At 48.8% G+C, this 24,454-nt stretch overlaps 7 protein-coding genes across 7 annotated transcripts; 4 read left to right on the forward strand and 3 right to left on the reverse strand.

Moving 5' to 3' along the window:
• Nucleotides 1-179: 179 nt before the first annotated feature.
• LACBIDRAFT_192185 (cytochrome P450) lies at nucleotides 180-2,701 on the reverse strand. Its single transcript, XM_001889429.1, has 12 exons — nucleotides 2,421-2,701; nucleotides 2,225-2,360; nucleotides 2,149-2,167; nucleotides 1,644-2,084; nucleotides 1,452-1,583; nucleotides 1,247-1,385; nucleotides 1,140-1,190; nucleotides 1,021-1,085; nucleotides 947-963; nucleotides 745-876; nucleotides 542-685; nucleotides 180-479 (listed from the first exon to the last, which is right to left on the reverse strand). The coding sequence occupies exons 1-12, from the start codon at nucleotides 2,608-2,610 to the stop codon at nucleotides 389-391; spliced, it is 1,557 nt and encodes a 518-aa protein (XP_001889464.1). The 5' UTR covers nucleotides 2,611-2,701; the 3' UTR covers nucleotides 180-388.
• Nucleotides 2,702-5,134: 2,433 nt separating this feature from the next.
• Nucleotides 5,135-7,710, reverse strand: LACBIDRAFT_255862 (pyruvate decarboxylase PDC2; the record flags this gene model as incomplete). The annotated part of the gene is made up of 15 exons (XM_001889430.1): nucleotides 5,135-5,456; nucleotides 5,519-5,632; nucleotides 5,689-5,776; nucleotides 5,841-5,929; nucleotides 5,991-6,232; nucleotides 6,299-6,439; nucleotides 6,496-6,653; nucleotides 6,678-6,822; nucleotides 6,876-7,002; nucleotides 7,059-7,158; nucleotides 7,218-7,261; nucleotides 7,314-7,388; nucleotides 7,447-7,487; nucleotides 7,550-7,591; nucleotides 7,648-7,710. The coding sequence occupies 15 exons, from the start codon at nucleotides 7,708-7,710 to the stop codon at nucleotides 5,135-5,137; spliced, it is 1,791 nt and encodes a 596-aa protein (XP_001889465.1).
• A 1,333-nt stretch (nucleotides 7,711-9,043) lies between these two features.
• On the forward strand, nucleotides 9,044-11,082 carry LACBIDRAFT_175400 (uncharacterized protein; the record flags this gene model as incomplete). The annotated part of the gene is made up of 4 exons (XM_001889387.1): nucleotides 9,044-9,333; nucleotides 9,518-9,785; nucleotides 9,838-10,340; nucleotides 10,406-11,082. The coding sequence occupies 4 exons, from the start codon at nucleotides 9,044-9,046 to the stop codon at nucleotides 10,971-10,973; spliced, it is 1,629 nt and encodes a 542-aa protein (XP_001889422.1). The 3' UTR covers nucleotides 10,974-11,082.
• Nucleotides 11,083-12,510: 1,428 nt separating this feature from the next.
• On the forward strand, nucleotides 12,511-14,750 carry LACBIDRAFT_334623 (uncharacterized protein; the record flags this gene model as incomplete). Its single annotated transcript, XM_001889388.1, has 8 exons — nucleotides 12,511-13,312; nucleotides 13,371-13,630; nucleotides 13,735-13,833; nucleotides 13,889-13,957; nucleotides 14,011-14,092; nucleotides 14,147-14,226; nucleotides 14,363-14,606; nucleotides 14,716-14,750. 8 exons carry the CDS (start codon nucleotides 12,511-12,513, stop codon nucleotides 14,748-14,750), a joined length of 1,671 nt encoding a protein of 556 aa, XP_001889423.1.
• Nucleotides 14,751-15,549: 799 nt separating this feature from the next.
• LACBIDRAFT_151504 (glyoxal oxidase) lies at nucleotides 15,550-17,475 on the forward strand (the record flags this gene model as incomplete). The annotated part of the gene is made up of 4 exons (XM_001889389.1): nucleotides 15,550-15,653; nucleotides 15,703-15,814; nucleotides 15,845-16,277; nucleotides 16,334-17,475. Coding segments are annotated over 4 exons (1,791 nt in total), but the record flags the coding sequence as incomplete, so codon positions are not given.
• Nucleotides 17,476-18,380: 905 nt separating this feature from the next.
• On the reverse strand, nucleotides 18,381-20,095 carry LACBIDRAFT_334625 (uncharacterized protein; the record flags this gene model as incomplete). Its single annotated transcript, XM_001889431.1, is given in 6 exon segments — nucleotides 18,381-18,394; nucleotides 18,419-18,478; nucleotides 18,498-18,593; nucleotides 18,990-19,058; nucleotides 19,166-19,400; nucleotides 19,457-20,095. 6 exon segments carry the CDS (start codon nucleotides 20,093-20,095, stop codon nucleotides 18,381-18,383), a joined length of 1,113 nt encoding a protein of 370 aa, XP_001889466.1.
• A 1,035-nt stretch (nucleotides 20,096-21,130) lies between these two features.
• Nucleotides 21,131-21,700, forward strand: LACBIDRAFT_168601 (uncharacterized protein; the record flags this gene model as incomplete). The annotated part of the gene is made up of 1 exon (XM_001889390.1): nucleotides 21,131-21,700. A coding segment is annotated over one exon (570 nt), but the record flags the coding sequence as incomplete, so codon positions are not given.
• Nucleotides 21,701-24,454: the final 2,754 nt, after the last annotated feature.

Genomic DNA, 24,454 nt, shown 5'->3' on the forward strand with positions numbered 1-24,454 from the left:
CCATCAATATCCAATGCTTATCTTTTCCCATGTCATGAGGTAGACTTTTTGAACTAAGATCATGATGTCGCTGTCAGTGTCACCCCACACACAACTCTGCCGCCATACATCAACGATGCCGCAATCGACGCGGAGGGGATACCCACGCAGTGGGGGTGGGTATATTCAATATGCAGTGCAAAGGTATACAAAAAAAAAGTATTCAAACGAAATAACGATAGCGAAGAAGGAACGCTAGGGAATACAGTAGAAAAGGAAGATAAAAGTACATCTGGCGTAACAGAAGAATAATGTAAGGGGGAAAAAGGAGTGTGAAAGGGATGATTACTATGAGTCCCTCGGGTCGTAGTGAGACCGGCAATATCTGTTGTACATTGAAGGGCACTTTTCAAAGCGATGTTGGCAACTCCGATTGTTTGATCAACGCGAGTGCCTTTTCTGATCTTGGTCTAAAATCGCACGGGAACTTCGTTGGACTCCTGCGCAGAAAGACGCGTCAAGATAAAGGGCAGGATACGAAGTATATCTCGGAGCAACGGACCTGAATATGGGGTTTTCGAATTGGACATCGGGTTCTATGGTGTTGCCTTGTTCATCGACAGCCTTTGAGATATCCAGGGTGGCGATCATGCATGCGATGAGCAACCACAGCGACGAGTCAACAAGGTGACGACCAGGGCATAGTCTAATAAAGACGTAGCATGTGTTCAGCAAGAGATTGATCGACAGAAGACGATAACAAACCTCCGTCCAAAACCAAAGACATAATTTCGTGGATTCCTCTTCCTCTCCGTATCGGCGTCCACCTTGGTCAAGAACCGGTCCGGGTTGAAGGTGTAAGAATCAGGATAAATTTCTTCATCATGCATGATTGCCCTGCATCGTAAAAAAAAAGTGACATCGGAGGTTTTAGGGCTACAGCAGCGCAGGGAAGGCGGGTACGGACCAGATGTTTCCAAATATCTGAAAAAGGAAAGAAGTTCAGTTCGGGTTATCATCAGAGGACTTGGATAACCGTACAAGAGAACCCTTGGGGATAAGCATCCCGCGATAGACGTCGTCTTCCATCAGACGATGGGGTAGACCTAAAACCCATTGCTAAATGGGGCAGATCATACACGATGCAGTGATAGACGTACTGAGAGGAAGGGGGACACCCCAGCGCCATGTCTCTTGCAAGACGGCATCGACTATCAATGAAACGATTAGAATGAGAGGTTCAAACTATGATCAGTAGTAACCTTACTGTAAGGAAGAGAGTCCCTGTCTTCAAACGTTGGGAGACGGTCGGACCCAACGACGGCGTCAATTTCCCTCTGTGCCTTGGCAAGTACCTCCGGATGTTGAATAATGGCGAGGAAAAAGTGCGTAATGGTGGCAATGCTCTGTCATTCAGAGAGGAAGCATGAGCGCTGTCTAAATGTGCTTGATACGGAAAGAGCGCGACTGACCGTGTCCATGCTAGCACCGTACATCGAATTGGCCGTCCATTTGAGATCGTATTCGAACTCGGGTGAAGCTTTGACCCCGGCTTCATCCTCCAGTAACATGGAACAGAAAGAGTGTTTATATTGCCCTGTTTTCTGGATGACGAAGATACCATTGAGTTTGTAACAACTTGTAAGAAAGGTAGCATTACTTACCATGCCATTCTTCAAGAATTCATACGGTTTATCGACCCACTCTTCCATCTTGGCTTTCCATCGCGCAGCTTTGAGCTTGAAACCAGCACCAGGGAACCACGTAGGAAGATGTTGGAGCGAAGGGAAGATATCAACGGGCCAGATACCGCCTCCAGAAGCGATCTCGTTGGCGAGAATATCAACACATTCTTCAGCCAGGCCCAGATACGGGTCGTTGTTCGATGACACCTGATACCCATAAACAACAGACAGAGTGAGGGAACCCGCGTAACGACGAATGTGCCGCATATAGTCTGCAGGTTCGGAGATAAGTTTGCGAAGATACTCGTACGTCTCATTCTCAATGAGCGGGTAGTACGCAGGGATGCACGTCGGAGCGAATGCCTTGTGCATCAATTTGCGTTGACGCTTTGATTGATCGTTGTAGCCAGTGAAAGCGACCTAGAGGGCGCCAGAATGTGGCGTCAGATGTTGTGAATAGAAGGCAGGTTTGAATGACACTTGCCATGTTCTTGCACCCACAACTGCCGAATGTAACGGACAGGTCAGCCACATGTCACCAGCAAGAACGATAGACGTACAGTTCGCCTGTCATTAAGAATTGTGGTTTATCCGAATAGATTGAACCACGTTTGTCGAGCAAATCCATAGCGGACTCTGGACTGTTGAGGAAAATGAGGTGGACCGCTCCAAAAACATCGAGGTGAACGACATCGCCTGTGCAAATCTGGTTAAAACGCGCATATATTCACATTTAATGCGAGCTTTAGGACGCACCGAATTGTTTTGCCCATCGAGTGGCTGGCAGCCACAACTCCTTCGCAGTGAGGTTCGCGATATTGCCCAGTAGAGGGTAACGCTGGGGGCCAGGTGGCAATGATGCCGTTGAAGCTTTAGGCTTTCGGAAGTAGATGAAAAGAGCGACGAGAAGGCCACCAACACCAGCGTAAGTGGAAAGGTTCGTCATATTAGACAGGCCCAAAGAAGAACTGAACGGGTGAAGAAGAGCGGCGTGGTGGCTGGCGGCGTCGATAACGGACCCCCTATTGGGGCGGGCGACAGGGAGGAGGGAAAGGAAAGGCGGAGCAACGAGGGCAGCAAAAGCTAAGTAGTACTTATGGCTTTTTGGAAAGCGTCAGGGCATTTGCTCAGATGAAAGTCACGACTCGGAAGCCTAATTTTGACCATGTCCAGAAGAAGGGCAGTCAGAAGAAGGCGTCAGAAGGGCACGCCCAGGTTGATCGTCCATAGGTCAGGGTCGCCTTCTTCAATCAGTTTTTTTACGAGAAGGCATTTCATGTCCTCCACAACACGCCTCGTGGCGGTTATCAAACAAGGGGAGGTCCTTTACGGGGGCCGAGTTGTCGGAACGGAAGAAAAATGTTCCCACATCATGGCTTGCTCTCATCACCAAGAAAGTATCGATGTCTATCACGTTCACCTTCACGAATAACGCTTTACCAACGGTCTCCAACAACCTGAAGGACGACGCCATCTGGAACGCATTTCGAAGCGTGAAGATCATCTCGCAGTTCCGGACAGATCGACTCCGTGCGACGTACTTCATCGCAAGTCTTCAAGTTCATCTTTCGGCGAACTATGTGACTGAGAACTGAGGAACTACTTCAAGTTTCGGTTCGACAGGGTATCTACAGCCCAGTTGGATCAGCGGTTCGGACGACATCCCCATCCCAGGCATGGGCATCCATCCATCGATCCACCGTACAACTAGACTAGAAGCATTGATCTCTCAAAAAGCATTCTTTCTCGTAAGTTGCATCTGTGGTCAAGGTATCGGAGTCCGGTGAACCGCTCTTCGCAATGAGCCTCGCTGGCACCCTTCCAGGGTACTCGATCATCTTCTTTACGATGACGAGATGATCGATTCTCGCGACCCACGGCAAGAACACCGGAGCCCTCTGACAGGAGCGACTCTTGTCTTTCTTGCGTTATTCTTACTTTTTCCATGTCTGTGAATCCTGAACGACCAATCTTATCTTATGTTCGTCTCCATGAGCTTGTCTGCCAACTCTCGGCAACCGAGCTTGTCCTTCCCGACTGTTCGTCATACTGTGAAATTCCCCGGTACCTGGGATCCGTTGCCATGTTTCGTCACATTCCAACGGCTCACTCTCACCCTCACATTACGGCAATCTGGTTTTACTTTTCTGTAATGTCGTCAGTGGCCTGATGACATCTATTCATTTCCGAGAAAACTAGCTTCTGCCCGCCATGACTTTCTTTTGATTTTCTTGGGATCTGTCACTACGCTACACTACCTGTGCGAATACTTGAAAACGATACCCACTGAATTCAGTTGACGATCATGATCAACCCTTTTCTATCGGTGCACTCATGCTCTCCCACTTTTTGGGACTGAAGACTTCCCTGCCCTCTTAATCTACATGACATTCATTGCATGCCGTATTCATGTCGGAGTACCGAAGCAGATCTTGTTACCACGTTATCAAACCGTTCCCTTCGACTCCTCCATCTAAACTTCTCTAACGGCCCTTGAACCTCCCTGCTTTCAACCCTACCTTCTACTAAATGAACATCGTACCACAAGATACATGCACCTCATGACTCCCTCAATTATCTCCGGGGTTCTTCCCCGATACATTGACCATCTTGAAAGTTGAAACAAGCTGCGTCGGGTGAACTTTTAAGAACGCCTTTGAGCTTTTCAGCACGTTGCGCGTACTAAGTCCCGTATTATCCCGTCAAACCAGGGGCGGGGCATCGGAAGTGAGATTTTGAAAAAGGATCGATTATGCGCAGTAAAATTAAGAAAGCCTTGGAGAACAAAACACCTGGGCGCTTATGTAACCTTTACGCGCCTACAGCTACAACATCATAATCCAAAAAATGTTGGATGAGCCTTGTCCTCAACCGTTTCCCGTACGTTAAATTACTACCCTTGACGCACCGTCACTCACTCCCAGACGTCGCCAGGTGACGCCTCTCAAACCTGAGGCCTGATGTCTCATGAGAACCTTCAAGCCCGCATAGGGTTTGGAGGCTCATGCCAGTGGAAGAGAGACGACTACGTCCTCTTAATCGACGATCAATTGTCTACCGGGGCTCATTTGATCGCTTACCTTGCTGTTGAAGCTCAACAAGCTCGCATTATCAGCCAGCCTACTGTACATTCGCCAGAATTGGAAATTTCGTCAGACCTTTCGCTCTCTTGAGTGCCAAAGCCCTCCGGAATTGAGCGCATTTAGAAATTTGGCTCTGCGAGTTCGACTCTCGCGGTGGGCACTATATGAGTGCGTGCGGCCCCAATGACTGTAGAAGCTCGCTAAAATACCTGTTACCCCCTCATTCAAAGCACATTTGTTTCGGGTAAAGATATACGCCAGCAATCTTTTACCTTTTCTTATTCAGAGATGCAGCGAGCGCGGTAGGATACAGTGATGAGAACCAAATTTACATTACACACCGTCGAGTTCAACTTTATCAGACTACATGTTATTGTCGTATTTACCTTACCAGCCAAGCAATCCTTGATATTCGGCCCTCTGCAGGAGCTTGCCGCCTCTCTTCTTGGGCCCCTTAGTAGGGGCTTCGGAGCTAGAGTCTGTGGGTTTTATACCCAAGGCACGCAGCAATGCTGGGGGTGCATCATCCCTGCCCACGACGATTTCCACCAGTTGAAGGAATCCCTTGTCCCTAATCTTTTCGGTATCGAGAAGGTTCCCAAGCTCCTTTTGAGTGGTCACACGGTACGTTTTACTAGGTGCAGACTGGCTATTGCTGAAGACCTTTAACAAGTCCCCGTAATCCCAGGTCACAATGTTGTGGTATTCTCTGTTCCCACAAATACTTAAGCGTGAGCAAGGGATGCGATTCAAAAGAACATTCAGACTGACCCTTCTACATTGTGTTGGAGTCGCTCTATCGTGTAACCCCCGTTATTGATGACGAAAATGATGGGCTTGATCTTTGAACGTATGATGCTGGATAGCTCCTGGACTGTCATTTGGCTGGGGACGACCATGTTGAACATTTGTTGTGAACTTCAGAAAGGAAAGGAGCGTACAGGCTACCATCGCCGATAAAGAGAATAGTCTGGGCAGCGTTGTCACCTTCGATTTCTTGACGTGCCAAAGTCGAACCATGTGTAGCGCCTAGAGTATGTATATTCAAGAAAGGCAGTTTAGCCTGATAAAGATATAATCACGATAAACTAACCCGGAGACCATCCAATACTGGCCCACAGTTTCTGAGCGAGCAGGGATGAATCCTTTGGCAGAGCCAAATCAAGGACTCCATAGCTGACGCTGCCTACAGCAGGGGGGCGAAGTCAACAAAACAGCGAACGAGACGGACTCTATGTACAACATACCGGCCTCCGTTACAATCAGGTCCTTCTCTTTGAACCATGCTCCAATACGCCACCAGAGCCAAGCGTGTGTAATCAAGGCATCCGTATCCGTGACTACCTTGTTCTTGAATTCGGGAACCTGGAGTTGGCTAGCTTTCTCGCGAAAATCTTTAAGGCGCTCCGCAAGTTTGGGGAGAAGCACCTTCATCCCAGTCCGAGCGTAGGTCGCGAATCCAACTTCCGTGTGATCAAAGTGGAGCTATTCATGTTTCATTATCATCGTCAGCGCGATTTCTTTTTTTTCGCTAAGGAAACAAGCACAAACCTTAATAGACCGTTCTTCCTTTATGTTCTCGGAAAAATTTCCCGTGTTAAAGTCGGTGGTGAGAGGGCCTAAGAAGAGAACAAGCTTCGCCGACTCGACCTTCTGTTTAACCTCATCAGAACTCAACTTCCCGATGTAAACCTAGGAAGCGAATTATGAGCGATTTCAAGGTAACGTAATAATTTCTGAGCACTCACCCCTCCGTAGCGTTCAGATGTTTCGTCGACAACAGTCTTACCCAAAGGAGTTCCGTAAACAGGAAGGTTGGTTACTGACAAAAAATCTGCAGCCTCTTTTTTGCAATGATGGCGACTGGTGCTGACGTCTGCAAGGACCACAACATTGTCCTTCAGCTCTCCCGAAAAAGCATCCTCGAAACGTCGATAGATATGGTCAATTGCGGCCTTTTCTGCATCAGCATCAATCTGGACCTCTTTCGGGGATAACTTGATTTCCTTCAAACGCTTTGTAGTGATTATTTCGTCAACGAGGTCATATGGAAGTGCCAAGTACGCTGGGCGGGACTATAGCGATGTCAGTATTTTTCGCGCTCTAGTGGAGAGCTAATCCGATATACCTTGCTAATGCAATCGACAATAACTCGGTCGATCTCTTCATCTGCCACGCCAAGAGCGATATCTCTCTTGTTCAGAGCATACTGAGAACATGTGTACGGGAGAGCAGACTTTGCGAATTCATCGAATCTAGTTGGTTACGCTAACCTTAGTATGCCAGTGAGGATGGTGTGGTGTCGCATTACCTGCCGTCTCCGAGGGTATGAATGACGTTGCGTCCCTCAGCCTGAATCAAGGTCTTCTGTTGTCCGACGATATGGAGAACGGGAAGCTCCTCTGCGAAAGCTGTGTAATAATGGCTCAGAAAAAGTGGGAATGAATCTGGACTGCACTCAAGCACTCACACCCTGCGATGCCGTTGATTGCAGAGAGCTCGCCCACCCCAACACTAAAAACGACATTGTAAGCGGAACCGGGATGCAAAAGAACGATGAACATACGTGGTGGCCAGAACACCAAGACCGCGTCTGTAGCGAGCATAGCCGTCGGCCGCGTACGCCGCATTAAGTTCGTTGCTGTTGCACATTGACGCATCATCTTTTAAGGAGGTCGAGCGCCTGGATTGATTCTTACCACTCTCCAACCCAGGTGATATTGGAGTCTTCGACAATATCCTAGACGGCGTCAGATAACTCTATTTAATTTATAACTTAGGACGAAACGAGAATCGACATACCAGGAAGTTGGCAAGATACGATCCTGGGCAACCGAACATAGACTGCGGCACCAAGGTCAAAGTCCCGGTATACTGATCAAGAATATTCTGGATCTCACCTTGATGCCTTGTTCTTCGAGCCTGCGGACAATGTAACTACCTATACTGATCTCCTCGGCCATGAAGAAAAATATAAAATTCTGAACGTAGTAGACTGGAGGGGCGAACGAAGTGTAAACTTGATCTCTCGTCTTGAGTTACCGCTGTATTATATGTACTCAAACCGATGGCACCGATGGCCAGAAGGTCATGCGCTGGATACAAATATCAGGGTCACAGTGAGAAAGGTAGCGAGGACCCCATTACTTACTCAGATAACCATCCATTTTCCTCCCAAGATTAGAAGGCCTGAACCCAGGTCACCAATAATGCATCGATGTCCGACTTTGTGAACAAACGAGGCCACATCTTCTTGGACATGGGACCTGAGCGCCAAACATTCCCCGTCACACAGACAACCCCAAACCCCACGATGAAAGGACTGATAATCGATAGAACTCAACTTCTGAATAACTTCTCCGTCACATAGACAGCCGCAATGAAAGGATTGATGATGGCTAGTGAGTAAGCGGCCCGCCTGGCACCACATGTCCCTAGACGTAAGGCCTGAGCGCTGAGCGCCAGATGTATGGCTTCTCCGTCATAGAGACAACCCCAAATCTCGCAAGGAAAGGACTGATAAGCGATAAGTAGAATCCAACTTCGTGAATAAATGTTCCTGAGCGGATGTGAAGTGACTTCGCCGTCACACATACAACCCCAAATATATTGCGATGAAGGGACTGATCATCGATAGCATCCAACTTTGTGAAAAACGGACACCACATGTTCTTGGAAATGAACCAATGGCCCGTCCATTTGGAATACTTGGATCTGTGCCTCAACTGAGGGACTGGGACTGGTAATAATCACAACCCGAATGATGCAAACACCGGATTTAAATTTCATCTTTCACCGGATTTTATCTTTGACAACATCGATTGGTCGACAATCAAGACTCTGCGTGTTGTCGATACAAATTTCCATCATCTGACGATCCAAAATCTGCAACGTGCATGATCATGTCTTCTTCAGGTCCTCGGAACAGATTCACCAGGTCCTCTACTAGTTCAGAATTAATGCCTTTGACGTTGTGACTTATATACATGGGATTTCAAGACGGGCGTATCCCCATCTCCGTATCGTTACATTGCTGCATTTGCCATGTCTGATGCCACTGATCCTTCACTCGTCAACATCAAAGTCGCTCAATACTTCATTCACAAAAAGTTGGATGAGCTCAAGAGCAAAAAAAAGAAGTTCAGCTACAAAGCCGATGCAGGCGGCCATGGGTTCACTTCTTCAGCCCCTTCCTCTTGGGATAATCTAACCGTCGGCCCCGGGCTGGGTCAGCCCCCCCCATCTGGTGCTCGCGTCGCCATCATCGGTGCCGGCGTTGCGGGCTTGCGCACTGCCATGCTTCTCGAGCGGCTCAATATTCCCTACAAGATCTTCGAGGCAAACGATGGTCCTGGTGGCCGGCTCTACACATACCGCTTTCCCTCGGATCCTGTTACCAGTCCGCCTGGGCAACACGACTACTACGAGGTCGGCGGCATGCGCTTCCCCGACAATGCCGCCAACCAGCCAACGTTCGACCTCTTCAAGGAACTTGGATTCAGTTTCCGGACTGAAGAGAACCCTGATGGAGAGCTGATCCCTTTCGTATACGGCAAGGATGACAATATCCGTCACTTTAACAGTGAGTGTTGAGCAGGCATGACGGGTGCGATCGTTTTTGGCTCACAGATGTTGCACAGACCTCAGGAAGACGGCGAAGGAAGCTACGAGTGGCATTAACCTCTTCGATGAAGGGGAGCCGGATGGAAATGTGCGTAGTCTCTTTTTTCGGTTCCCTTTCTCCTAGCTCATGGGAACGTAGGTGCCGAGAGGCTTCACAGATATGCAGGACACCGACTCTCAGGGAAATGTATATCGTGGAGTAGATGCATGTTTTTTCAAAGCTTTCAACGACCTTCGCACGAAGCTTCTTGAAAATTTCGACGAGGCATGGCCAGCGCTTCTCCAAGAATGGGGTTGGGCTTCGACGCGTTCCTACCTATCGCAGGCGAAAGAGTTGAGGTTCCCTGATACCGTTATAGACTGGATCGAGAAGCACAAGTCTGGAACAGGCCGCTATGCGCGGTCTGTAGTCGAAGTGAGTACGTTCTGAGAATACTGGATGAGCCACACTCTAACAAGCCTTTTAGGAAGTGCTTGAATCCATCACGTTCGACCACCCTAGGTCCGAAAAGCTTGACTGGTGGTGCATCGAAGGGGGCAGCGAAGTCTTGATCAACAAGATGCTCTTGAAGGTGACGAACCCGCCGTCTTACAACCACCGCGTAACGGCCGTCTCGGAGGAGTTTTCCTGGCAGAATCCACTTAGGCGCATGAAGGTCAGCGTTCAGGACAAGGAAGATGAATACTTCTCCCATGTCGTTTCGACTGTCACATTTTCCGTCCTCCGCACCATCAACACAGCCGGTGTGAACATGAACTTCAATCAGCGAGAGGCGATGCGAGCTCTCAACTATGGCCAGTCGATCAAAGTTGGGATCAAGTTCAAGACGCGTTGGTGGGAGCAGGATATAGCCAAGGCCCCACAGGTGGGAGGCGCTAGTCGCACGGACAGGCAGGTCCGCGTTGTTGTATATCCTAGCTATGGGTTGAACGAGACGGGCCCGGGTGTGTTGATGGTCTCGTACAATTGGTGGGTACCTCCTCTGCCCCCTGCACGTCGCATAGCGCTGAATCTACTATTTTCCTACTTAACAGGGATCAAGATGCTGCGCGTTTCGGTTCTCTCATGAGGAACACCGAGTCCCGCTCCGAACAGCCCAAACCGGACCGCTCTCGCACGCCATGGGAGAGGATACTTCTCGATCAGATATACCAAGACCTTGCAGTATTGCACACCCCGGACAACTCCAACCCGGAGGACGTGAAGGCATTTAAGCAGATGTTGATCCAGGATACGCTCGACTTCCACGCATTCGACTGGTATAACAACCCTTTCACCATGGGCGCCTTTGCGCAGTTTACGCCTGGGCAATTCAGTACCCTGTATGCAGATATTCTACAGCCCGCTGGCTTTTACGGAAATTTCCATTTCGCGGGCGAGCTCGCCAGCCACCACCATGCGTGGGTTGCCGGGGCGCTGGATTCTGCTGCGCGCGTGGCTTGTCATATCGAAATGGACCAGCGTTCGAGGACCCATCCAACACTGGGCGGGGAGCCCATCAAACTCAAACGCGGGGTTTCTCCCTTGCCAAAGAGCTTGGTTTTCGACTCTCAGGAAGTTGCGGACAGCTGGCACGTCTTTGGTTTGGTGGAAGAGGCGTAAGGCTGAGCTCACTCTGTCGCATGAGCCTTGAGGGACAACAAAGCATTTTGAATTTCGGGAATATATTACAATGTACAGTAGGACTATGTGAATAGTGTTATGATGAGCAGCGTGCGTAGTTTATACGCCGCGAATGCAAAGTCATCACTACCTACAAGACAGAAGACGAGCGATCGGACGCTGAGCTTAACCTAGGTTCACACTCAGTTTGTACGTAGATTAGTCGTACATTGAAGGATTCAGGAATACTAGCGAGGCTTAGTTATAAGAAATGAGGTAGATTCTCCACGATCTACCTTCCCGCCAACCAAGCGCCGTTCCACCTGTTCAGCCAGATATTAGCCATGGGCTGATAGTTTTGGCAATATATCCTCCACGAACTGAGTCAAATCCTTAGGGAGGTAACGAAAGGACGAGTTCGTGCCTCCCCTTTTCGACATCCCGGCCAAAAAGAACGTTTGCCAATAGCACGACCTTCAACCCGCGCCCCTTTCGAACGCTATTTGAGATCTCAGCGGCTCTGTGGGAATTAAAAAGTCAGGAACCATTATCAAGGTAGGTTTCGAGTGCGGCCTTCTCCACTTACCTTGACAAGGTTAATGAAGTCCGGATACCAGTCTGCGCTATTTCCTGGCTGAGGGATGATCTACGAGACTGCATAGAAGGCATCTTGAGGATTTGCATGGTACCGTGTTTTCCGAATCACCAAGACCAACTTGAAGATACGCGTCCGAATCCCGACCCACACGCGCCTTTCCTTCCCTTTTAAGTTCTTGAAGCAGTGATACGTCGCGATACTTTGCTTCTACGAAACCATTCAATCCCATATATTTCGCAACAGGGGGATGATTTAAATTCTTACCTATAAGAATCGTATTTAAGATGACTTCAAGGTAACCATGTACACTTTCTTCACTACGGGATAGGATGATTGACGAGATCTTTGGAATAAAATGTCAAACGCTACGTGGCCACGTGTTGGCTATGGAGCCATAACTCGTTTCCAGATGCAGCCTGGAGTATTTTGCGGGCGAATGTTGCCCAAGTTTGCTGGAAAGTCGTATATGTGGCGGCTTGGTCACCGGTCACTGGGCTTGTTGGGAAATCGCCGCATCGGGGGTCTAAATTGGTGAATTTGAATTTTGACTTCACACTCCGCGACAGAACCACGAGCACTCCATGATATATCGATGTTGCGCTTTGTCCTCCGCCGCCGTCTTGTTCACTGCTCATTCCGTCGTACAATGTCGAGTTTCTTCACAACGTGCCTTGTCCCACAATTGTTGCAACTCATGGAAACGCCTTGTAACTGGGTAAAACGCGCACTAGAACCCGAAGCGCGAGGCGTGCTCTTTGTCCTTGCCTCCGCTTTGTCCAATCGATGTCCACGGGGCTTTTCGAGGCCCAATTTGATTACGCCTTGACCTCACCATTGTTTCTTTTTGCTATAAAACGGTCTCTCTTTATTTCCAAGAACACAAAGAGTCATTCTGAAGAAGTTCTCTCGACCAGCCCCCTTTGATCTACGCTTTCTATCATGCCAATTCACTGGTCCCCCACCGACGAGCTGCTACAGAGGGGCCAACTGTCGGAAGATTTATTTTCGTTGCCCACCGTGCCAAACGAGCCACTCCACCGCGTCCCCACAAAGCAAGACGCGTCCGCACCGAATGATCCACTTCGCCGCGTTCCCACAGAGCCAGTCATCCACGTACCGAATGGACCATTTCGCCACGCCCCCACAAACCCAGTTGTCCACGCATCGCGTGAACCACTCCACCGCGTCCCCACAGAGCCAGTTATCTACATGTCCTCTGCGGGCACATCCCAGTCCCAAGCGAACGTTCTCCAGCACGCAGACTCCGTACAATCCGTCGCCAACTACCTCCTATCTCTTGAGAATTCATTCAGTTCTGTGACGGCCGCCTCTGACAAGCCCAAAGTCAATCGCACCCTATCTTTCATAGCGGAGACTGATGAAGGCTTTTTGACCTACTCTGATGGTTCGAGTAGCTCTGATGATTCATACCCCAACTCTCAAGGAACTTTCAGCGACTGCGACGATGAATTAATGGACGATCTTGAATACTTCGCCGAGGAATTAGACGCCACCAAGGCAGACGACGCTCTAGATATCCCTCTGATGATATATCTGAGGGGCTGTGGTTTGCCATATTTTATGAGCGAAAACCAGGAAAGCCTCGAAGAGCTTAAGCACTTGCGTTATGCTATACCTTGGCCTGCGTGCTCTAGCCTTCGACGTCAGCCTGGGACCCGACACTTACAGCAGGTCAAACCCAACTGGCGATGGCCCGAAATTTCGAATGTGGTTCGAAACTGTGAGCTTTTTATTTACAAATTTAATTGTCGCTTATTCGATCTAACCTGCATGCACAGATCTTCGCCAATTTAACGACGTCAAGATCCAGAACGAAAATAACGTACTGATAGAAAATGCGTCGCATCTCGCTCTGCCCCACCTGGATTTCGTAACATACGGGAACGAGGACTATAAACTGCTTATTAATGTGGCGGACAACAACCAGCTCCTTCATGTTATGAAGCACTACATCTTGAGCACTGTCAGCGAGGCGATCCGGCTTCTGCAAAATTTACCTCGAGGCGTCCCGCTTGTTGAAACGCTGAAGTTCATAGATGTGAGTCGGGTTTGGGGGCCCCCCGGTGCGAAATGGAATGTTTTCACTCTGGTGAGTCGTTCTTTTTTCCCTGACGGTTCCCTTCTGAAATTTAAACGAATTAGCCATCTGACGTCCTCGATGTGTATCCTATCACCATAATTTTCCTGGCTCCGTGGGATTTCGGCATTGAGGATTTTAATGACCTTACCGCGGAACAGACTGTAAGCCCGTTCATTTTAGGTTCGAATCGTTAAACCGACACCGTTCGTTCGCTAGTTCCCGTATGGGTCCCTCGACACTTTGGATAGGAAAGATAAATTAACCTCTCATACGCTCTGGGCACTCGTACGTAGCCTTATTTTTCTGTAAAAAATTAAACCTGACACGCTCCCCTCTAGATCCATGACATTCTTCAAGGCAAGGGGCATAGTTTCGTCGTGACCAATTACCTTCGATGGTCGTTTGGAACACTCACGCCAGGTATGAGTTCAATGCCTCGTCGAATGCTTCTTTCTGACGCGCGTAAATGAACAGATTGTTCCAGCGCCAAGATGTCAGCGATTTTCGAGGCAGAAATCATAAATTTTGAAGGGCAAAGCTTCAATGTTCCTTATGTGGGCGTCAATTGCCTTGAGATATTGATATACTGGATCCAGGCTGCTCGGGGTATGCTTTCCGAACAGTTTTTCCTCCCTCTGGATTAATGCTGCCCGCCGCTTTTCAATTGAATTTATGTGTATGTATTAGTAGAACCTTCTGACGATCCATTTATGTATTGTACCCTTGTACCCCCTTGTCAAACGTATGCCCTTGTGTACTACTCTGTGTGCCAACTGCGCTTATGCCGTTGATCATACACTTCGTGATCTTGGCGCTTCGACTGTTGTTTGTGCCTGTCAGGTCGAGCCTTCCGAGAAATTGCCGTCATATAGTCTTCGGGTGCACATCGCACCTGGACCCTCAGTTCTCCAAGTGGTCGCGTGCTTGACGTCCTGTGAGGGAGTTAAAATAGAATCGAATGCATTGCCCTACAACCTTCAAATACTTATACACCCCTTCCTTGTGATATCATGACTGTCTTGTTGATCCTAAGAACCCCGTAGCAATCGAATCGGAATTTTTGTTCTTTGGAACGTGAATAAAGCATTTTATTGATGCGCAAGGCAGTGCGTCGCGTTTGGCTAGCATCCTGTGGACATCCATCATGAACGAGAGGATGAGTATCCATTGCTGAAAAGCAGCCAAGGCCCAAGGCGTTGATAGATATGTAGGCACCAAGTAAGATGAGCCCTTGGCGAATCCTTCGGCTAGTCATAGGAAGTCATAGGTCGTGTTCAAACCAGCGGGAACCTTCGGAGTACATAGCAATATTTTTAGCACAACATATATTATTTTGGGAGGTCTGATTCTGGTGCCGCATGTTAGATTTTTCCGTGTAAAATTAGCACAAAAGTCACGGGTGGTGTGAGACGGAGTGAATCGGTAGTCTCAAGATTGGCGCCGCCAAGCTGGTGGAGGGTTCATAAGTAGCAAGTCGATTCACGGCTGGACGTCTTCTCGATGAGTCTCGGCGAGAAGGAACAGTGGCGACTCAGCATTGGTAAACTGTGACCGCGTGACGTCGGTGTAACCAAAGTGACCGTTTACCAAGGCACCCAATTCAAGTCTTTTGGCTGTTCTCTCCAACATCATCCCATCATCAAGCCATTCATTTTTTCCTCTTCTTCTCCTCCTCCCTCCTTTTTTGTTTTCGTCGGCGCCTGGCCACCTTCGAATGTTCTTCTCCCCGCTCTCTTTGTTGGCGTTATGCCTCGCGTCGGCGAGCCCCCCAGTGTACGCGAGCCTCAGCGGCTCCATTGTAGATGGCGGTAATAGTTTAGTTAGTGCCATGATGGTACGCTTCCTCGCCTTTGCCGAACCTATTCTGCTCTAATCGCGCCATACAGTTGTTCGTCGGAAACGAACAAAAGGTTTATATATTAGACAAGGCAGAAGGGAATGCTGCTCAAATTAATGGTCATCCAGCATGGGGCGCTGTATGGTGCGTGGTCTTCTCATTCTCTTAGATCTATATTAAAATCGTCATGCAGGGACATGTCATCACACCAATCAACTGCTATGGATGTAAAGACAAATGTCTTCTGTTCGTCGGGCATGCATCTTCCCAATGGATCCTTCGTTACGTTCGGTGGAAATGGTGCTGTTGGTAGAGGGGGTAACATAGGGTCCCAGCTTAACCCAGGAGGTTACTCGGCTTCTTGGGACTCGGAATACCAGGATTTCGACGGGACAAAATCAATACGCGTGCTCAACCCATGCAGAAACTCCGACGACTTCTCGTCTACAAACTGTCAATGGTTCGACGATGCCACATTCCTTGCGATGCAGCGCCAACGATGGTACTCGGCCGCGGAGGCACTGGGCGACGGTAGCATCATTATCATTGGTGGTTTTACGAGTGGAGGCTACATCAACCGCAATTATCCTAATGTTGACCCTGCAACGGAAGGGGGTGCGGCTGATCCCACCTATGAGTTCTATCCAGCTCGGTCTGGTGCTCTCCAAACTTTTCAGTTCTTGGTTGAAACGTCTGGGTTGAATGCATACGTTCATACTTTCCTGATGCCGTCGGGTAAGCTGTTCGTTCAGGCAAATATTTCAACTGGTATGTCGTCCAGTACCATCCACATTCTTTGGGCTCGCTTGAGCGTTTATTTTTAGTTCTATGGGATTACACAACCAACACGGAAACCACATTCCCCAACGTGCCTCACAACGTTGTTCGCGTTTACCCAGCCTCAGGCGCCGTCGCCATGTTGCCTCTTACCCCAGCGAACAATTATCTTCCTACGATGCTTTTATGTGGCGGATCGGATATGCCAGACTATTCGTGGGGAAACTACAGTTTCCCTTTCATTGATACATGGAATTACCCGGCATCGAAAGACTGCCAACGGATTACCCCGGAACCCACGGACGGATCGACGCCTCAGTACGTCCAGGACGATGATATGTTGGATGGCCGTACTATGGGCCAATTTATAATTCTCCCTGATGGAAAGCTACTCGTGGTCAACGGAGGTTTGAACGGGACGGCTGGTTACTCTCAAGCAACCCTTACAACGCCTACCTTTGCTCAAATGCCGTTTGGGGAATCACTAGCCTCAGGACCTGTGCTCACTCCAGCTATTTATGACCCTAACGCAGCACCAGGTAGTCGCTGGTCGAAAGCTGGTTTGTCAGCATCGACCATTCCCCGCCTCTATCACTCATCCGCGATGCTGCTCCCTGATGCATCAGTTATGATTGCTGGCTCTAACCCCAACGTGGATGTCAACTTGACAACTGTTTTCCCGACGACTTACAAAATCGAGATCTTCTACCCACCCTACTTTTCAGCATCCACGCGACCAGTACCTACTGGAATCCCCAAGACCATTTCTTACGGTGGTAACTCCTTCGACATCACTGTTCCGGCCAGCTCGTACTCTGGATCTGCCAACGACGCCGCTGATGCCACCACTGTCGTTCTCCACCGTGGCGGTTTCACAACGCACGCCATGAACATGGGCCAACGCTATCTGCAGCTCAACAACACCTACACCGTGAACAAGGACGGATCCCTTACCCTTCACGTTGCACAAGCCCCTCCCAACCCTAACCTCTTCCAGCCTGGACCCGCGTTCGTCTTTGTCACCATCCACGGCATCCCAAGCAATGGCACCTACGTCATCGTCGGGAGTGGACAGATTGGTACGCAGCCTACGGCAGCTGCAAGTGTTCTCCCCGCCAACGTCGGCCTCTCTTCCGCCAGCGGCTCCGCAAATCCGGCATCAACGACTGGTGGAGCTGACGTCACGGCCAAGTCTCACAACACTGCGATCATTGCCGCTGTTGTTGGTGGTATTGCAGCCATCGCCGTTTTGGGTGCTATCATCGGAATTTATCTCGCCCGCCGTCGTCGTGCAGGAGGAGCCAGAGGGTCACCAAGTACATCGTACCCTATGAAAGGCAGTGGTGGTGGTATGGGTATTAGCGCTCCGACACCGATGAGTGCTCGTGCGATGAGGAGCTCGGATTCTAGTGCTTTCATTCCACTGCAGCAAGATAATTATAGTCATGCGTGGAACGCGAGTAATGCGAGCCTTGTGGCGCCGTATAGGGACGATAATATCCCGAGTGGACGAGCGAGTGGGACGGGGATGAGTATGGATTATGATCCGTATGCGAGTACCCCGATGCCTAGTCATGGGACGCCGCAGCAACGAATGTAGGGTTGGATTGGAGTTTGCTTTTCTATCCCATATCCTCCTCGGTGGATTGGGATTCATTTCCGACACATGGACACTTCCCTTTTTTACCTACCCTCAACCATCTAGCTTAAGTCGGGCTCTTGTATTTTGAATCAACTTCCCTCAGCCCTTCCTCCCTCCACTTATTGGATATTTTTACATCCGCCCCCCTCCTCCTCGTCCAGTTCACCCTCCCTTGTTTTCACAGTCGACACCACCTTCACTCGCTGAATACATTCTCTCACCCCTCACTCACGCCCCACCACCCATCTTCCTCGTCATTTGAAGAAGATTCACATTTTTTTAAGTACTGGACAAGAAACAAATCGGACCTACCTCGGACGTGTAGATAATTTACTCAAGTACTTATTTCGCTTTATTTTTTGCGTAGGCCTACGGTTTAGCATACCAGGTTTTATTTCTTGGATTTATAGGTCTATAGAACCGAATTGGACCGCACGCGAGCAAACGTTCCTTTACTGTGCTAAAGCTATTCGGGGTATTAGTCGCATACATTCTGCGTCCTTGTGCCGTTTGAAGGAGGGTAGGAAGTTAACTAGGTTGCTTGAATGGTCTATCCCAAGGCTTCATACAGTCCTCAAGACCCAGAGACAAGTTGCATCTATCGACGCGGCAAGTGATTGGGTCATCCTCGATGCCCTCCAGAGACGAGTTCAACTGACTCGCCACTGTTGAATCAATCAACGAACGACACCCCGGAGGTCCGACTAGGAGGGATATTGACGAATCGATTCTGCGTTCCTGTGCGTTTCGAAGAGTGTATTAGCGTAGAGAGCCACTTCAATGCGCTATCCGGGCCCAGCAAATGATCTTGAATTCTAAAAAACAAGTGAATCTATATCATCAGTCCTGACTGACTCCTTGACAGGTAAAGGAAGTGGGATATTCTGGCTCAGCAGCTATGTCGAAGGGCCAGGGACAAGTAACATCCCCTTCTTATTGCCTCGCCAATCCTATTCCTCAAAGCGTCAACAAAATGCTCTCCATCAACAGAAGTCAAAGAGGCCCACCAAGAACTAAACCCCCCGCTCAATTCCACTCCAAGCCGTCAATATCAAGCTCACTATCAGTAGCCACGTCCTCGTAATCCTCAAATCGCTCATCCTCCTCCTCCTCCTCCTCCCCCTCATCCACTGTAGAGAACCGGTACTCCACCCTTCTCAAACTCGGTGGCGTCACATCTTCCTGGCCATCACTGCACGCGAGACCGACACGTCTCTTCCTACCACCCACTTCTCACGGAACACATCGTCGCAATACATCATCACCATACAGGTATCACATTCACCCGACCATAAGTTTGGATTCACTTTTGGGTTGGAGGTGGTCGTCGTCTGCGGGTTGGTGTCCGCATTTGGGCCTGAATCTGAGTCTGCATTTGAGCCCCATGTAGTATTTCCAAAGCCATGGCTGGGTATAATAATCACAACCTCTTCCAGGTATTCAAATGGTGCTAGAACATGCGCGTAGTCGATCTACGTACGTCATCGTTCAATTTTTTTTTTTCAACACCGGGTTGAACTGAACTCACAGGCAGCCCCAAACCCCCCTCATACACCACCCCCGTCGGCCTGTCTTCAAACCGGACAAGACGGCAAAGTTGGCAAAGCTCACACCACACCGTGTCTCGCACCATCTTCAATGTCTTCAAACACCCAAAGCCTGGGGTATTAGCAATACATTGAATCGTCTCAGGCTTAGGCGACGTATGTCCGCGCAAGTCAAAGTGTTCAACCGTGGAGGCGAGGTGTAAAAAAGGTAGTGTGTCCAAGCCAGCGTCTGGGGGGATGAAAGACGACGTGAGGGTAAGCGAGAGCCAGTCCAGTCTAATGGAGGAAACGCGGAGGAAGGAGGAGAGGTTCCAGGCATAGTGGGTGTTGCGGAATGATCGGACGCAGTGGAGGTGTCTGGCCCATTTACTCCCCAGGTTAGGAAACCAACCTGAGTCTCGTAAAAAGAGTAGATCCACTGGCGATTCGATGAAAAGAGTCCGAAACCACGCTTCGAGCACCACCGCGCGATAACTTTGTGAAGTGAGGCTGAGCACATTGATCGTGCCCCATGTGGGTTTAGCTGTACAGCCGGGTCTTTCTGGAGTCGAAGAGCGCGGTGGGGCGGAGAAGAGTAGGAGATGAATGATTTCTTGGACTAGTTCTAGGGGGAGAGACATGGTGTTGGAAAGTATATTGTCAATGATACGGTCTCGTTGAAAATTCTTGTCCTAGGCCTCAAGTAACTCGGGATGCAGGTACGTTTGTCAGATTAGGCGCAGCGTTGTGGATGATCCAGTCAGAGGTGGGTATTTCGCGGATTATCTGGACTGCCAGAGGGGTTACAGTGGAGCTTGGATTGGAGGACCGACTCGGAGGTCACTGTTGATGACAGTTTTCAACATGGCAGAGCAGAAGACGTTGGCATCGTGCACAACGAAATTTGAGATGTTCAATGGGCACAAGAAGGAAGAATGAGGAAAGTCACTGTCCATGGTATCTGGTGACTAACCAGCCAACGAAGGAGAAATCATCACATCGAGGGAGAGGTAGTTCATATTCTGGAGAGGTCCCAACTTGAGAGTCCCTTCCGAGCATAGTACTATGCGTGATTCTCCTCAAAGAGATCGAGCGTATCCAAAAAAGAGGAGCCGCTGCTCAAGATACTAATACTTTCAATGTAGCCGACATTTTCATAGTTCACGATGGACAACCTTAGAGACCCGCAGCGACTTGATTTATTAGTGAGGAAATCGTGGCAGAGACGTTGGTTTTGGGTACGGAGTTGGTAGTACGGACTAATCCCGGAATGCTGGCCTAACCTGAACGTTGAATATTTGAATATTGAATGTTGAACGAACGTTGAACACTTCAAACTTGACAATGACAGTCTGGATCTTCTTATCCAAATGACATGTCCAGATCATGACGCCAAGGAGAACTTCTAAGTAGGTATTTGTTCTGTGAAAGTTAAAGTTATGCCGCTGCAACTGCTACAATTAGCACTCGGAATTAAACGACGCCGGTTGATACCTTCTGACCAAAGATCAATGGAAAAGCCTTCCTGTCAACGCAGGAGCGCTGGGGTTTGGCTGAAGTCTTTAAATACAGTCGTAAGTCGATAAATCCTTTCAAACGAACCCACTTCGCAATCATCTAACAGTATGGCGTCCACCACATCACACAGCCCACCCAACCTCACCTTCGCAGTCATCCTCCTCCCCGACTATCAATGGCTGGACTCAGCCGGACCAGTCGACTACCTGAACAACCACAGCCAAGCTCGCCTAACCGCGATGAATTCCGACCCCAAGCTCATAGCGAAAGCGCCCATCCTGACCTGGTACTATGTCGCAACCACGCTTGACCCCGTGCGCGCCTCCTCTGGCCCGACGCAACCTCCGACGCACACATTCGAGACATGCCCACCGGTTAATTACGTTCTCATGCCCGGAACCTTGCTCAACCCGACCTTGCCGCCGTCGTTCGTCAAATTCGTGCAGGAGCGGTACGCAGACCCGTCGGTCACGTTCCTCACGGTGTGCACAGGCAGTCTGACCCTAGCCCCGACGGGAATCCTGGACCACCACCGCGTGGCGTCCAACAAAGGGGCGCTGAAGTACCTCGCCCAGTCGGGGCAGTTGAACCACAAGGTGCATTGGGTGGGGGATCGCAGGTGGGTGAAGGATGGAAAGGTGTGGAGTGCGGCTGGAATCACGAGTGGGATTGATCTGGCTGCTGAATTTGCGAGGGTCTATTTTGATAAGGATGTGGTTGAGAAAGCGAAAGAGGTTGCGGAGGAAGTGCCGAAGCCTGACCAACCTGACCCGTATGCGTGGATGTTGAAAGGGATAGAATTGGGCGACGGGCACCAGCATCACCATCACCATCACGGTTGAAAGTTACCAGAGATTTTGTTCTCCATGAATGTCCAGAATGAAGTCATTGGGCTAATTAGCCAAGCATACTCCGCTGTGTTGGAGCAGCAAGTACGAGGGGTAGTGGTTGAGTGAGAAGGTAATGAATTCGGGGACTCTCAGTCCCCCTTATATACTACAAACATATGTAACTAGAATATACTACAAACTACTATAACTATCTACAGTGTCCTATATGAGACTAGTACGTGCGCGTATGCACGGGATCGGCATACCGGAGTTGCCGGTCCGCCTCGACTATTCAACACTCCCCCTCAACTCCGAATCTATGCCGATGCGAGACGTGAATCTCTCGTGAGCTGGGCGTGGTAGCGCCTTAGTAAATACATCGGCCAGATTGTCTTCTGATGCGCAGTGTTCTATTATGATTGAGTTGTCGCCGAGACGTTCGCGTACGAAATGATGTTGAATATCAATATGCTTTGACTTTGAATGTGACCCTTGATTCTTTGAAAAGTCAATTGCAGATTGGTTGTCGATATTCAGTAGTGTAGGTTTATTTTGTAATAAACCAATTTCTGTTAATAAAGTGCGAAGCCATATCGCTTCCCGAGTTGCTAAACTTGCAGCCATATATTCTGCTTCCATTGTGGATACAGCAACAGTGCGCTGTTTGCGTGATGCCCATGATATGGGTGCATTCCCGAATAGGAAAATGTATCCTGAAATAGACTTGCGATCAAGATCATTATTTCCCCAATCAGCGTCGGAATACCCTTCTAAACCTGGAATAGAGTTTCCGCCGCCATACGTTATCCCGTAGTTGCGTGTTCCGTTTAAGTATCTAAACACGCGCTTGATTGCACTCCAGTGTGCAGGGCTCGGATTGCTTGTGAATTGGCTTAAATGTTGAATAGCGTATGCAATGTCAGGCCGCGTGCCAATTGCTGCATACATTAATGATCCTATAGCCGCTGCATATTCTGGGATATCGTGATGTTCCCCTTCGGGAGTTTTAGTTAGTTTGACATTCGGATCGAGTGGCATTTTGACAGGCGTGGATTTGGACATTCCAAATCTGTCCAAGATTTTTCCCACATACTGATTTTGTGTTAAATGTATTGTGCCCTTCTTGAGATCCCTTTGAACTTCAAATCCCACTATTTGTTTGAGTTCTCCAAGATCCGAGATATCAAACTTTTGGCCAAATTCTCTTTTGAATTCTGCCATGGCTTCGTCATCTGAAGCTAAAATTAACATGTCATCAACGTGAACTCCGATGATGATGAGGTTGTTCCTGATGTGCCTAATATAGACACATTGATCTGAGAATAGCCGCGTGAAGCCGAGTTGAATGAAAGTCCTGTTTAATTTTTCATTCCACACGCGTCCGGATTGTCGTAGTCCATAGAGTGTTCTCTGTAATAATAGTACTGAGTCCGTGCCGTCCTCGTATCCGGGGATTTGCTTCATGTATATTTGTTCTTTGAGTTCACCATTTAGGTAAGCTCCCACGACGTCAACAACGTGGGCGACTAATCCGTATGATGCGGCGATAGCTAATAATAGCCGCAAGGTATCGAGGCGCATCACTGGCGCGAAAGTCTCAAAGAAATCAATTCCGGGGATTTGTGAAAATCCCTTTGCAACTAATCTTGCTTTGTGCCGTACAATTTTGCCTTCCGCGTCGTGCTTGAGGCGGAAAACCCATTTGCAATTGATGGCCACTCTATCTTTAGGGATTTTCACCTTGATGTATGTCCCTAGATTCTCTAATTGATGGATTTCCGCATCCATTGCCTTTTTCCATTCAGGCCAATCTTGACGGGATCTGGCTTCTTCAACATCTCTCGGATCGTCATTTGCATTCAGCGCTTTTTGTGCAAACATTGCATAATCACAAGTTTCCATGTTTTGCACAAAATTAGATTCTTCCTCTGTAAGGACTGGTACCTGGTGTTGCCATTCCTTAGGGCCTCTTGCCGCAGGATTATTTAGAAATCTGTAATGGAAAGGTGATTTCTCGGCAACACGTGTAGACTTTTCCCGCGTCGGGAGTGGAATTTTTGATGGCTTCGGTGTTTCCTCGGTTGTACTATTTTTAGTACTGATCTTCTCATCAGGAAGTTTATCGTCGGTTGGAGGATTGATTTGCTCATCATTCTCCCCCTCAATCTCCATAGGACGATTAATCGGAATTTCTACGTCATCATAGTCACGTATTTCCGTGTCTTCCTTTGAGAAGATAACATTGCGTGAAGTTAGAATTTGGTTGCCGTTCCAATAACGGTAACCTTTAGTACTGTCGTCAATGCCGACAAAAATGAATGGGCGTGATCTGGGGTCAAGTTTTTTATTTTTCTTGTCTTGTTGTAAAACCCAACATTTGCGGCCGAATTCTTGTAAATTTGCAATATTAGGTCTCTTGTTCCAGAATACTTCGTCAGGAGTTTTATCGTCCCTTAAGGCACGTGTGGGGGAACGATTTCGGAGATATGTAGCATATTTGACAGCTTCTGGCCAAAGATAGTAAGCCAGATGTGGATCTTGTGAATGTAACATGGCACGCGCCTCTGACACTACAGTTCGGTTTCCGCGCTCTGCAATTCCATTCTGTGAAGATGAGTAAGCTGCTGTGACCTCGAGAAATATCCCATTATC

The sequence above is a fragment of the Laccaria bicolor genome, genomic scaffold, assembly GCF_000143565.1.
Source record: "Laccaria bicolor S238N-H82 LACBIscaffold_67 genomic scaffold, whole genome shotgun sequence".
NCBI lineage: Eukaryota > Fungi > Basidiomycota > Agaricomycetes > Agaricales > Hydnangiaceae > Laccaria > Laccaria bicolor.